Here is a 12,147-nt window from a genome sequence, read left to right as displayed (position 1 = left end):
AGTTTTGTGCCGTGTCTGTGATCTCCTTTTTTTCAACAACATTAACCCTAGAACGCATGACCATAAAAATCTACTTTTTCACATACCTGGGGCCTTTTAGACCCGTGTGCAAATAACATGGAATAACTCAAACAAAAATGACAAACAACTATATACCTGAGTAATACCTAGAGTTTCAAAATTCCAACTAAAGTAATCTTGCAGAAAATAGAAAGCAATTAACAGGGCGGGCCTGCGAGGCCCCAGGTATGCGTTCTAGGGTTAAACAACTGAATGAACGTCCTCCGAGCCCAGTGATTCCATAATTTTTGCCAGGGGTTGTATTATTTATTATTATAGTACCATTAATTCCGTGGCGCTTTACATGTTTAAAAGGGGTATACATAGCAAACAACAAGTACAATAATTTGAACAAAAATGAGTCAGCGACTTGTACAGGAGGAGAGAGGACCCTGCCCGCGAGGGCTCACAGTCTACAAGGGATGGGTGAGGATACAGTAGGTGAGGGTAGGGCTGGTCATGCGGTGGTATGGTGGAGTGGTGGTTACAGTTATGCTAATGAGCACAGGTGTGAAAAAGGCAGAGAACTTGAGAACTTAATTTCTTCCATCTTCTGCATTGTCTGAGTCCGCAGATGTCAGACTGCACTCGGATGACATCCGAGTGCAGTCTGATGTTTTACACCCACCCATAGACTTGTATGGGAGCGCCTGATCCGGATTCCTGAGCCACTCGACTTTTCTCTGATGCTGAATCGGCATGAGAAAAAAAGTCGCAGCTCTGCACTGTCCCATAGTATAACATTGGTCCAAGTGCTATCAGGTGAAACATCAGAGAGCACTCAGCCGTGTTATACACTTGTGTGAGCGAGCCCTTAGAGAAATTCACAGCAAGAATCCATGTGGTTTTTGATGAGGTTTTCATATTGCCAGATTCTGGTGCTAATGTCACTTCTCTAAAGGAGATTAAGACTTGATGTTGAGCATTGGTGGATCTGAAAAACCACTGCCGTCTGAATGAGGCCTTACATAGATTTCTTTCTTTCCAGCATAAGACATTTCATTTCTCAGAACGCTGCATATTGAGGTTACAGGGGCCGCAGAGTTCTGCGCATTACGAGTAGAAAATGTGTTATTGTTTCATAAAAGTTTTATTAACTTAAACGTTTTCAGGCCTGGCAATAATGGATCGCATACAGCGAGTACCAAACCAAAGTCAACTTTCAATTCACTTTGTTCTGGTAGCAGAGAGGTTAAGTAAATGATTGTATATATTAATATGTATACATATACAGCACATTGATAACCCGGGGTCGGGGATATTCACATTCATAATATTAGGACTTGTAATAAAGGAGTTACATAAACTTTCTCAGGCAGCTTTTTTATAATATTAATGTTTTTAGTTGAAGGAGCTGAGCTGCAATACCTCATACAACCCATGGACAGGTGAGGCGCTGTTTCTAGAAGAAAGCAGTCATGGTTTCTCTAATCCTGCAAACCCTACAATGAAGTGCTGCGGCCAAGCTCCCAACGTGTAGACATTGCAGGAAGCGTCTTCGTCAAAGATCCAATTATATTATGAATAGTAATAATGGGATATTTGTACACATGAAGTATGACCATAATACCGAAGATTTTGATTATTGCAGGAGCTTCACTTTAGAAGTAAGGATCTTAGATACACATGCCGTTTAGGAGCCTGTTCCCATTTTAATTAATTGGTTTTTGTGTTATTCCTATAGAGAATGCTTTTTTTTTTTTAGCTTCATTAATTAGAATCCTTGTGACGTTATTATCAACAGCACAGGATTCACTGGCAACCCCCAAATATATTCAATATCCACTCTATATCATGAAATGATAAGAAAGTGTGTCTTGTAAAAGAAAAAAAAAAGTCTCGGGTCAAACTTAAAAAAAAATAAATAAATAATAATTATAAAAAGTTCGAACGTAATGAACTTGTGGAGGAAATTTCTGCAGCAAAACTGCGAGAAATCCGCAGCAGTAAAATTATACCAAATCGTGTGGAGGTTGGTGTAGATTTTCTCCTTGCTTAACAGTTGATGGTTTAAAATGAAAAAATAAAAATAAATAAACATAATGGTAATTTTAATATTCCCCTAGTGCCCTCCTGGCAATGCGGCTTGCTTGAATTCACACCTGACAAAGCCTGAATGTAAATATTGACACGGATATGTGAATGTAACCTTCAGCCGTGTTCACACATAGTGTCAATGCAGCGATTTTTCTGCTGCTTTTTACCAGCATCATTTCATCAGATCGTCATACCATAACATACAAGAAGTATCTTTTTTTTTTTTAACCCATGTTTTCCCCCTTGTTTAATTCATTTTTTGGTGCAGCGTTGACGCAGTGGTTTTAATGCTTTTTTATTTGTTTTTTTTTAGTACAGGATAGCTTTGATTCTGCACTTAAAAACGCAACTGTGTTGTTTTTTTTTTGTTTTACACGCGTTTTTTATATACTTTTTTTCAGGCTCCCCATAGTCCTATAGAGGAAAAAAATGTACTGAAAAAAAACCGCAACATTGAGCAGCATCTTTAGACACACGGTGGGCATGTGTTTCCATGAACTCGCACCCACTTTGCTTGGACAGTTAAACACAGCAGATTTTCTGTACTAAAAAAGCAGCATTTACGCTACAATGAAGTATGACCTTAGCATGCAGCAATCCAAAAGAAATTTGCTTGATGTATTAAGTCCCACGAGGCCTCCATTTACGCCTTATTCACTCATCTGCGTCCATTATGCATCGTCAATTAATGGATCGTTTTTCATTCTCGCGATGTTCCTTGTTCTATTCGTTTGCTTTAAGTGTCTCCATTTTTACCATCTTCGTGTTAGTTTTTCTCATATCCATGAAAAATCTGATGGACGTTTTCTGAGCTTCGCCAGTCTGTGTATAAAAGATGCCATTGATGAACTGACACATTCACTTAAGTTGTCGAGATCTGTCAGCAAAATGGACCAGAATGGGACTTGTCTCCTTTGTTTCTTACGTAGACAATTTGTCAGCAAACTTCACTTGATGCCAGTCTCTCGCATACTTATTATCACCATGTGGAGCGGTCAATTTTGGAGGACAATAGATGCACATCTGTGCCATATTATTTCCATTTTTTTTTGTAAGTTTGGAGGGTTTCTTTTTTGGGTTTTGCTTATTTTCACAGCTAGGAAAAAAAAAAAAGATTTTACGGGACTTTTTGAAACTTGGCGTGTCGGTGATTATTTTGCACAGTGATGGCTGTCGGTGATTATTTTGCACAGTGATGGCTCTCATATCAGATGCTTCTTCACATGCATTGTAATCTATGGCTTTTGTGTTTGTTCTTCACAAGTCTGCAGGAATGGAACAATAAGTGATTCTGACATGAATTAATTCTTCAGATGGGGAGATGTAGATGAATGTGTCGATGTTGTATGCACAAGACTTGGTGTGCTCTTATTTCCTTTACTCTACAGACTCCGCTAATAAATAGTGCGGCCATTCAGATCGTCAGCGTTGTAAATCCAGCCATGCCTCAGTGGAATTCCTCATCTGTAGTCGTTTCCTCCGGAGTCTCCTCGTTCTCTGACCGCTAGTTTGTCCATGCAAATCATCCCTTTATTGGTTCGAGCTGTTAGTAAACACAGGACGATGCCAGAAATGTGCACTTGTTAAGCTCGGTTAGCGGAGGAGGGCATTGATATAAAGGACATACCCTGCTCATTACCCTGTGGTCTCTTCTGGTTCTGCTTGTGCATTTAGCGTAATTGACTTTAAACATAGAGGGGGGATGTAACATGTGAACGCTGCTATGTGGAGTTCCCTGTAATGAGAAGCAGGAAACTAGAAGCAGTGTGACTGGCAGTGCCCCAAATCTTGCAGAATATATACTGTGTTCTGAGATGCCCTCTGCTTAGTCTTTCTTAGCGGCATTTATTGCTCTAATCGCAGGGGAGCTCCCCAAAATGTAGCTTTTTGGACCAATCTGTGTGACATAGAGGGGATGGGATATCGGAGAAGTTTTGGTTGCAGCATGATTGTGCGACACCTCTACGGCCATTGCTGCCGGTAGGCTCGGACTGGCCCACCGGTGAGCAGGTGAATCCCCCCGGTGGGCCCTTGTGAAGAAGTGATAATTCACTTGATTCACTGTTTACAGAGAATGGCATCCTCCAATGATTCATTATAGAAACTATTACGTTTAAGATTATATAAAAGCATAAAAAAAATTGTGTACTAGGGTAAGATTATATTCCATGTAGCTGAACAGTGGGCCCCTAGTCAATGTTACTGGTGGGCCCTTGTCACCCCAGTCCGACACTGGCTGCAGGTGCAGATTTTGGCAGCAGTAAGAGCGCACACGCTTTGAATTACACACAGAATTTTTTTTACTAAATGTGGTTTTGAAAAACCCATCCACTGATATCGTACTGTTATCGCTAATTGTACACAGAAAATCTGCAACAATTCCGCCACATCTGAACTCCCCCACTAGCTTTTGAACCCATGCCACCCCTTGACGTAGACGTGCATGATGGGTCTTGGGTAGTAAAGGAATCTTAACCTACCGTTACATCAAGGGGGTCCTACAGGCACAATTTATTGGGACAGCTATAATACACAGCTACACTCCCACCCCCAAATTGCTGTAGTTAGAGAAAACTCAAGTCGCAGCTGTTAACTAGTTCAGTGCTGAAATCAAACTTAATCCTCCATGTACAGTGCCATGATTATCATGGACACCACTAGTAACAAAGGCTACTTGTCACTAGTGGTCTATTCTTAAAATCACTTTGGTGGCCCAGTGCCATTCAAAGCTAAAATCCTAAATAGTTGCAAATACGCTTATGTTAAAAAAGAGTACCATTTCTCATTCCCCTAAATATCCCTTTCCAACTTTGTTTACCTTTCGTTGCTACTGGACATGTCTTCCACTAGTTTTTTGTTAGGCGGTCGAGCATGTGCAGTCACTTCTCACTATTACCAAACTTAGGGTATTTCTCTGGACCTTGCATGTGTAATTTCCCTTAAGCTGAGGACGAGCATGCTCAAAGAGCTCTCCGCTGCTCCGTGCCCCCTCCGCTGCTCCGTGCCCCCTCCGCTGCTCCGTGCCCCCTCCGCTGCTCCGTGCCCCCTCCGCTGCTCCGTGCCCCCTCCGCTGCTCCGTGCCCCCTCCGCTGCTCAGTGCCCCCTCCGCTGCTCAGTGCCCCCTCCGCTGCTCAGTGCCCCCTCCGTCGCTCCGTGCCCCCTCCGTCGCTCCGTGCCCCCTCCGTCCCCTGCTGTCAGTAAGGACCACTTGGTTGTGTCACAGAAGCTTCTGAGCGTTCCTCAAACATACACTTGAAAGACCAATGAAATAATGAAGAAAACATTTTTTTTAATGTGTCACGTCTTTCCCTGGTTATCACTTTGATAGAGAAATGTGGGCAGCACACAGGACAAGACGGCGATGCCTGCTGCTGGGAGGAGACAATTGTTGCTTCTGGGAAATGTAGTTTCCTGGAAATAATTGGCAGTCACGTGGTATAAGCAGCAGGACCTCCCTGTCTGCTCAATGTGGAGAGCAGCATGAAGGGGCGATGAGGAGACTTATACGCCTTGCATGCTCCTCTTGGAAATTAAATATTCAAATTGCCTTTTCAGAGAGGAAAAGGACTTGAGCTCTAGCGCCACTTATTGGAAGTAGCAATCCTAAAAGTCCATCTCAACCCTTTAACATGCCCGGCCTGGCTTGTCACTCTCCACAAGGAGAAACATTACCCCTTAGATCCCAGTCTTAAGCCTCTCACCTAGCCGAATCAAATCTCATACCTTGCACTGATGAGGGGCAATACCCTGAAACACCATGTCTGCAAATTCAGATTCTGGTTTGGCTTTTAGCCCAAGTCATATGGCAAGGCTTGTTAAAGGATCAATGTTGACTTTTAGGATTGCTACTTCTAATAGGTGGCACTAGAGTTCAAGTCCTTGTCCTCTCTGAAGAGGCTATTTGCATAAGAAAAAAACAGAGAAGATAAGCAGAAAGTAAGATTATTTTAGCATGGTGGTGTCTATTTCCACCATGCTTTGAGGTCCTAGTTTTGGGGGAAAAAAGAGAAGTATTGTGGATTCATTTAATTAAATTAAAAAAATAATCATTAGGGTATGGTAAATGCAAAAACTGATTTGTCCTGAGAAAAACTAGACCCCACAAAATTGTGAAAAAATATATTAAAGGGTTATTAATGGCTTCATAGCTGAGTATTGTATTGTCAGATAGTACTTTTAAAGACCAGAACTTTTGCCATTTTGTTTTTAGCCTTTCTTGAGAAATTAACACGGTTCATTCTTCTTTTTTTTTTTTTTTTTTTTTTTTTTTTATAATATACAACTCATTGCCTTGGTGACCGACCACCACTGTTATCTAGCAGCAGTGGCCAACCATGCACTGTGTTTCCAAACTCTTTTCTATTGAGCTTCTATGCACTGCTTTGAAATTGGCTTGAGCATAATGTTCTCTACTAATCCTGACCACTCAGCGGTGGTCGGTCTCTTAGACAACAATTTGTAAACAAGAAAGAGAAAAGTGTTGATATCTCAAGAACGACTGCAAATTTTAATAAAAAGTAAGTTGCAAAACTGCTTTTTTTTCAAAGCACTACGTAAGACCACTCATCTTTGACGATGAGAAATAACACTTTAAGTTTACTGTACTCTTGAGATAGTTGTGATGGCAAACAGTCGATCAACGTGGTTGGCCCAACATGAATTTGTTCTGAATAGGGAGAGACGAGAAGCTGCTGTCAGTTGCCTCTTGGGTTTTACCTGAGAATACTAGGAACAGGAATGTTGAAATCAAACTGTTCTGATCCGTCAGAGGGAGTCCGGAGGACCCCTTACATATTAGATAGGTAGCCAGTTTGGCCAACATTAATCTAAAGTTTGGCCAGCGTCATTACTTGAACGCCATTCCAAAAAATAAAAAATAAAATGTTTTTGTGGGTTCTTTAACCCCTAAATGACTTATTCCTGAAGGGTTTTAAACTTTTTAGATTGAAAATATCTGTGTACATGACCCTAGAATGTATTCATGTTATTGGTTATCTGCCTCACAATTTCTTCTTTTTTTTTCTCCCCAGGATGAAGATTTTGATGAAATGATCAGGTCGGCACAGATCATGGAAGTTCAGTATGGTCACTACTTTGACAAAATCATCATAAATGACGACCTCGCCACAGCGTACAATGAACTGAAATCCACCCTTGACAGGCTGGAGAAAGACATCTTCTGGGCACCAGTGAGCTGGCTCCATTCCTGAGCTCGATCTCATGGCGAATGGCACAAATATTTTTTATTTTACGTTATTTTTTTATCGCTCGTCCTATGGTGGGATTCTCACCCGGTTGAATTAATTTTTAGCCCTCATTTGATTTTGTTCTCCGAGACGGGTCAGAATGGAGAGCAGTTGGCTTCTTTTGATGTAGGTGAAGATCAGGTCTGGCCGTAAGTCGGTGCGGAGAGTGCGGCCCGTGTGTCGTACCAGGACAATGAAGACTGTGGGTTCTGATCATCTGCATACAGTAGGGGCGGCCATTGTATGAGCGACAAGTAGGCAACCTGAGGCTCAGCAGGCGGGATAATCATCCTGTATGTGACTTCTACTTACTGTGTGCGAAGAATAACACTATTTTATTTATTACGATAATTAGGATAGACTTGAGAATTGTTAAGGATTGGAAAAAACATGGCTGCCTTCTTCCAGAAACAGTGCCATATTTGTCAGCAGGCTGTGATGGGTATTGCTGCTCAGCTCCATTAAAGTAAACGAGACTAGGTTGCAGTACCAGACTCAGCCTATGAACAGGTGTGGCAGTGTTTCGGGAGGAAGGATATATATATTTTTTTTTATCACGGTGACTTAGTCAATGACACTGGAAAGGACAAGGTTATTGAGAATGTTCTTGGATGCATATTATGTCTGATTTTTTTTTTTTTTTTGCACTGCTGGCACTATGGTATCTCATTTATTTATGGGTCGTCGTTATTTTCTGAGTACAAAGTGAAATGAGCATGGCTCACACACTGGAATTCTGGGTTCTTAATATAATAATATTATAATTATTTGTGTGCGGTTTACAAACCATCATACGGTGAAGCACTGCCATGTCGGAGGGCTGTGTGCCTCGTTAGCAATGTGACTGGTTGGTATAGGGTGAGTGCTCCATTTTGCACTGGTTTTTATAAGGCCATAGGCCTCTTCTCAGAGGGCACACTGCCCTGCTGTCCAATATAAAGCTTTTTGAAGGATAAGGCTGGCCCACCACACCATCCTTCAGTGGGCTTAGAAAGGTTTTTAAATGATTAGAAAAACATGGCTGATTTCTTCCAAAAACAGCGCCACACCTGTCCACAGGTTGTGTCTGGTATTACAGCTTAGCCCTATTTACTTTGAGTGCAATATTATACACAGCCTGTTGTTTTTGGAAAAAAAGCGGCCATGTTTTACTAATACTGGACAACCTCTTTAAAGCGGTTGCCGACATGACTCACTTAGGCATTGGAAGGTGAGCATTGCCGTTGACGTCCATCTCCTCATGGCGGTCCTTACGCATGAATGATTGGATAGGACACGTGGATACTATTCAGCTATGACACATGCACACTTGGAGACGCGACATCATTGCACCACTCATCTCCCAATGTGAAAGCGAGCCAAGTAGACAACCCCTGTAATAGGGTTATCCAGGATTACAAAAACATGGCTGCATTCTTCCAAAAAATAGCACCATCTAAAGGTTTTATGTGGTATTGCATTAGCTCTAAGGAAGTAAATGGGGCTGCACTGCAATACCACAAACAACCTGTAGACCGGGGTGGAGCTGTTTTTGGAAGACCCGTGTTTTTCTACTCCTAGACAACCACTTTAAGGTTTTACATATTATTGCAACAGGACTAAGGGATCCCGCAGAAGACAATCCCTTAACTGGAGCTGATCACTCGCTTCTGGTATTACACATGCAATCTTTTAGTCCTTCATGATGATATGCTTTTTGCATGCCATGATGGCGGCAGGATTTACGATGGAGTCAAGTGTAGACATGCACATGATCCTGTAGGCTGGTGGGCTTCATGGGACCCTGGCCCTACAGCGAGGCCATATAACCAACCATAGCTATGAGGGACCCAGTGATATCATGGCTCCAAGCTGTTGTATAACTGTGGTGCAACCTTTGGGGCCATATTCTGTAGGCTGAAGGGTTATATTAGTCCTTATTTCGCTTGTATATTTATATTTTTTCTGCACCGATAACTGGATTTTAGGGACATATTATTAGGTCAAATCTATGACCACGACTGAATATTTACACGATCACTACCAAAATCACTAATCTCTCAAAGGTGTCTACATGCCCACCAATAAACACAATGAGGTATATAGTATTCTATTTTACTAATCTTAGTACATTAAAAATGAAAAAAAAATTACATATAATTCCTATTACACATAAAAAAAAAGTTTACTTTTGAAAACTGGTTGCCATGGGAAACAGAACCACAATGGTAATTTTTTGATCAAATGTGTTGTTGACCCTAGCAACCAATCAGAGTTCAGCTTTCTTTTTATAAACAGCTGTGGTAAAATGAAAGCTGAACTGTGATTGGTTGCTATGGGCAACAGAGATATTTTTTTTTCTTCTCCACAGTTTTGATAAGTTTGGCTGGTTGCTACGGGAAACAACATTACAAGATGGCTGCCTCCTCCTTAGTAGTTTGGTCCCCTTTAGATGACAATACAGCAATGCTTTTTTTTTTTTTATTAATTTCTAAATGACACAGAATATAATCCAAACACCCACCCCAATGCCTGGAGATGGAGCCTCTTACAAGATGTCCGCCTGTATTTTTCACATCACTGCTGTCAGCCCGCACAGTTTTTTCGGTAGATCCTTTCAGCAGATGTCTACAATTATCGTCACACATGGTACCCCTGATGGTCTGTGACACATGTATACAGAAAGGAATCAGGAAAATCATTTTGCAGGGAAATCTTCCTGTGTCTTACTATCCAATGTCAGACGATTAAACCGTCATTTGCTGCTCGCTGTGGTGTATAAGCGGATATTTACGAGGTTAAGGAATAAGGGAAATATAATCATCACATTCCATGTACATAGGCGCTGTCCGAGGGGCAGGAACATGGCAGCGGTGCATTCACCTGCGCAGGGGTTTTACATTTTGGCTTTTTAGTAATCGTTTTTGGCTATTGTTTGTTACCTTCAATTAAGGTATAATTCCTGAGTGTGATGGTGATTCGACTCCTGGGACGTGCAGAGAACAGTGAACTTTTATCCCCGTGAGAATGGAGTATGAGTTGCGCATGCTTGACGCCGCTCGCTCCATTCATTCCCTATGGGGCTACTTCCGGCAGCCTCATAGAGAATGAATGGAGCGGCGGTCCGGCATTTTGTAATTCCCTGATCTACCAATCGGTTCACGAGTGGTTGGACCCACACCGGTCATTAGGTTTTCACCCATCCTGCAGATACATGATAACTGGACAGCCCCTTTAATGTAAAGAATTCTAAGTTTCATTCGAACATGTAGGGAATTGTATTTTAAGCAATTCCCTATTATATATCTGCTACCTAGATCACTGCCAAGAAGCAACTCTCATATTGGTTAGCAGCGATGTTGAATGGAGAAAGCAGAAGAGATGTTGCAGTGTAAAGAAAGGCACTGTGGCAATCCCTCCATTCTGTACTTTAACAGAGTGCAGGCTGCCATGAACTGCACTTATCTATGGTGTTCCCAATGTCTGCTCTCCTTTATTACCTCCATTGCTCTTCTTCGAGGGGTTAGGGTAGATGATCTACTTTAGGTAATAAATTTCCATGTCAGAACATTTACATCCATTGTTTATCGTGATAAGCATCTCCTATCATCTGCCCATCTTTTTGGTCATCTATAGGGTAGAGAGAAGGGTCAGATGGAAGAGAGTAACACGTGAATTCTGGATCAAACTGTACATGTGTCTATGGTCTTAAAGGGGTCTTCCACAAATGCTGTGACTATTTCACCAGAAAAGTAATTGAGGCACCTACATGCTATTTTTTTTTTTACCCCAAGCATCTGCTTGTAGGGCAACAGATTTTCTGCTACTATATTATTGATGACCTTTTTTCAGATTAATGGGGGAGGCAGGTGCATGGCACCACCACCTTAGGTATTGTGATTAATATCACATCATTATCTGATACTGTTATAAGCTTTGCAGGCAGCAAGATGTAAAAAGTATATACTGTGTAATGGTCGTTCCCAGGTACTGCTGCTCATCTCTTAATGGTGTCAATAGGAGCTGATCGGCAGTATCAGGAGTGGCCACCAAACACTTTGATGAAGCAGTGGTGTGTCTCTCCATACACTTTCTGCATTCGGCTACCAGCTCAGCTCATGACCTCCACCGGTCTGATGTTCATCATCTATCCAGAGTATGGGTCCTGCACACTCCACCTCCTGCTTCGGACAATATACTATTTGGGTTGTGGACAGAAAGATTCACACGGGGGCACTGGAGGAATTTTACTGAGCATGTGTGGAGAGGTTCTGCATGGTTTGAGCTACAGTTTAAAGGTGGCCATACACATTACATAGAAGTAGGTCGATGGATGAATGATTATTACACCAATGCAGCTGCAAATTTTACTCCATATTGCCCGTTCTAGTCGATCAAACTTGCCATCCATGTTCAGTGAGACCGGGTGACAAGCAAACAATGTTTCTGGCGAGACTATCTGTACTGGATCCATTGAGCGATTCTCATGGACGAATGGTGGCTCCATGCTGACACGTTATGACCCCCCAAAAGGTCCAAAGCAATGAAAATTCCAATGCACTAGAGAGTTTGAATAGGGATAAAACTTAGCTTTTATTCCATCCTTAAAATCACATAGCGAAGATACAAAAATGAGGTAAACGAATCAACATTTCGGCCATAGTAGGCCTTTATCAAGCCAGAAATACAAACGTTTATGGCTTAATTTTTATCACTTTTATTTCTTACTTGATAAAGGCCTACTATGGCCGAAACGTTGTATCATCTACCTCATTTTTGTATCTTCGCTATATGATTTTAAGGATCGAATAAAAGCTATGTTTTA

General features: G+C 41.6%; 1 protein-coding gene across 2 annotated transcripts in view; it reads left to right on the top strand.

The window, feature by feature from the left end:
• Positions 1-11,937, top strand: part of MPP7 (MAGUK p55 scaffold protein 7) — a 381,349-nt gene extending 369,412 nt beyond the window's left edge. For both annotated transcript variants that reach the window (XM_073677586.1, XM_073677588.1), the window contains exon 18: positions 7,128-11,937. In XM_073677586.1, the coding sequence (XP_073533687.1) occupies positions 7,128-7,307 (180 nt within the window). In that variant the 3' untranslated portion in view covers positions 7,308-11,937. The remainder of the gene's footprint in view (positions 1-7,127) is intronic.
• Positions 11,938-12,147: the final 210 nt, after the last annotated feature.

This window comes from Phyllobates terribilis, unplaced genomic scaffold, assembly GCF_046119375.1.
Source record: "Phyllobates terribilis strain yellow unplaced genomic scaffold, ASM4611937v1 Scaffold_4__5_contigs__length_816908805, whole genome shotgun sequence".
In the NCBI taxonomy this organism is placed as follows: domain Eukaryota; kingdom Metazoa; phylum Chordata; class Amphibia; order Anura; family Dendrobatidae; genus Phyllobates; species Phyllobates terribilis.
Note: the sequence above shows the minus strand (reverse complement) of the source record. Positions and strands in the feature narration are given on the sequence as shown.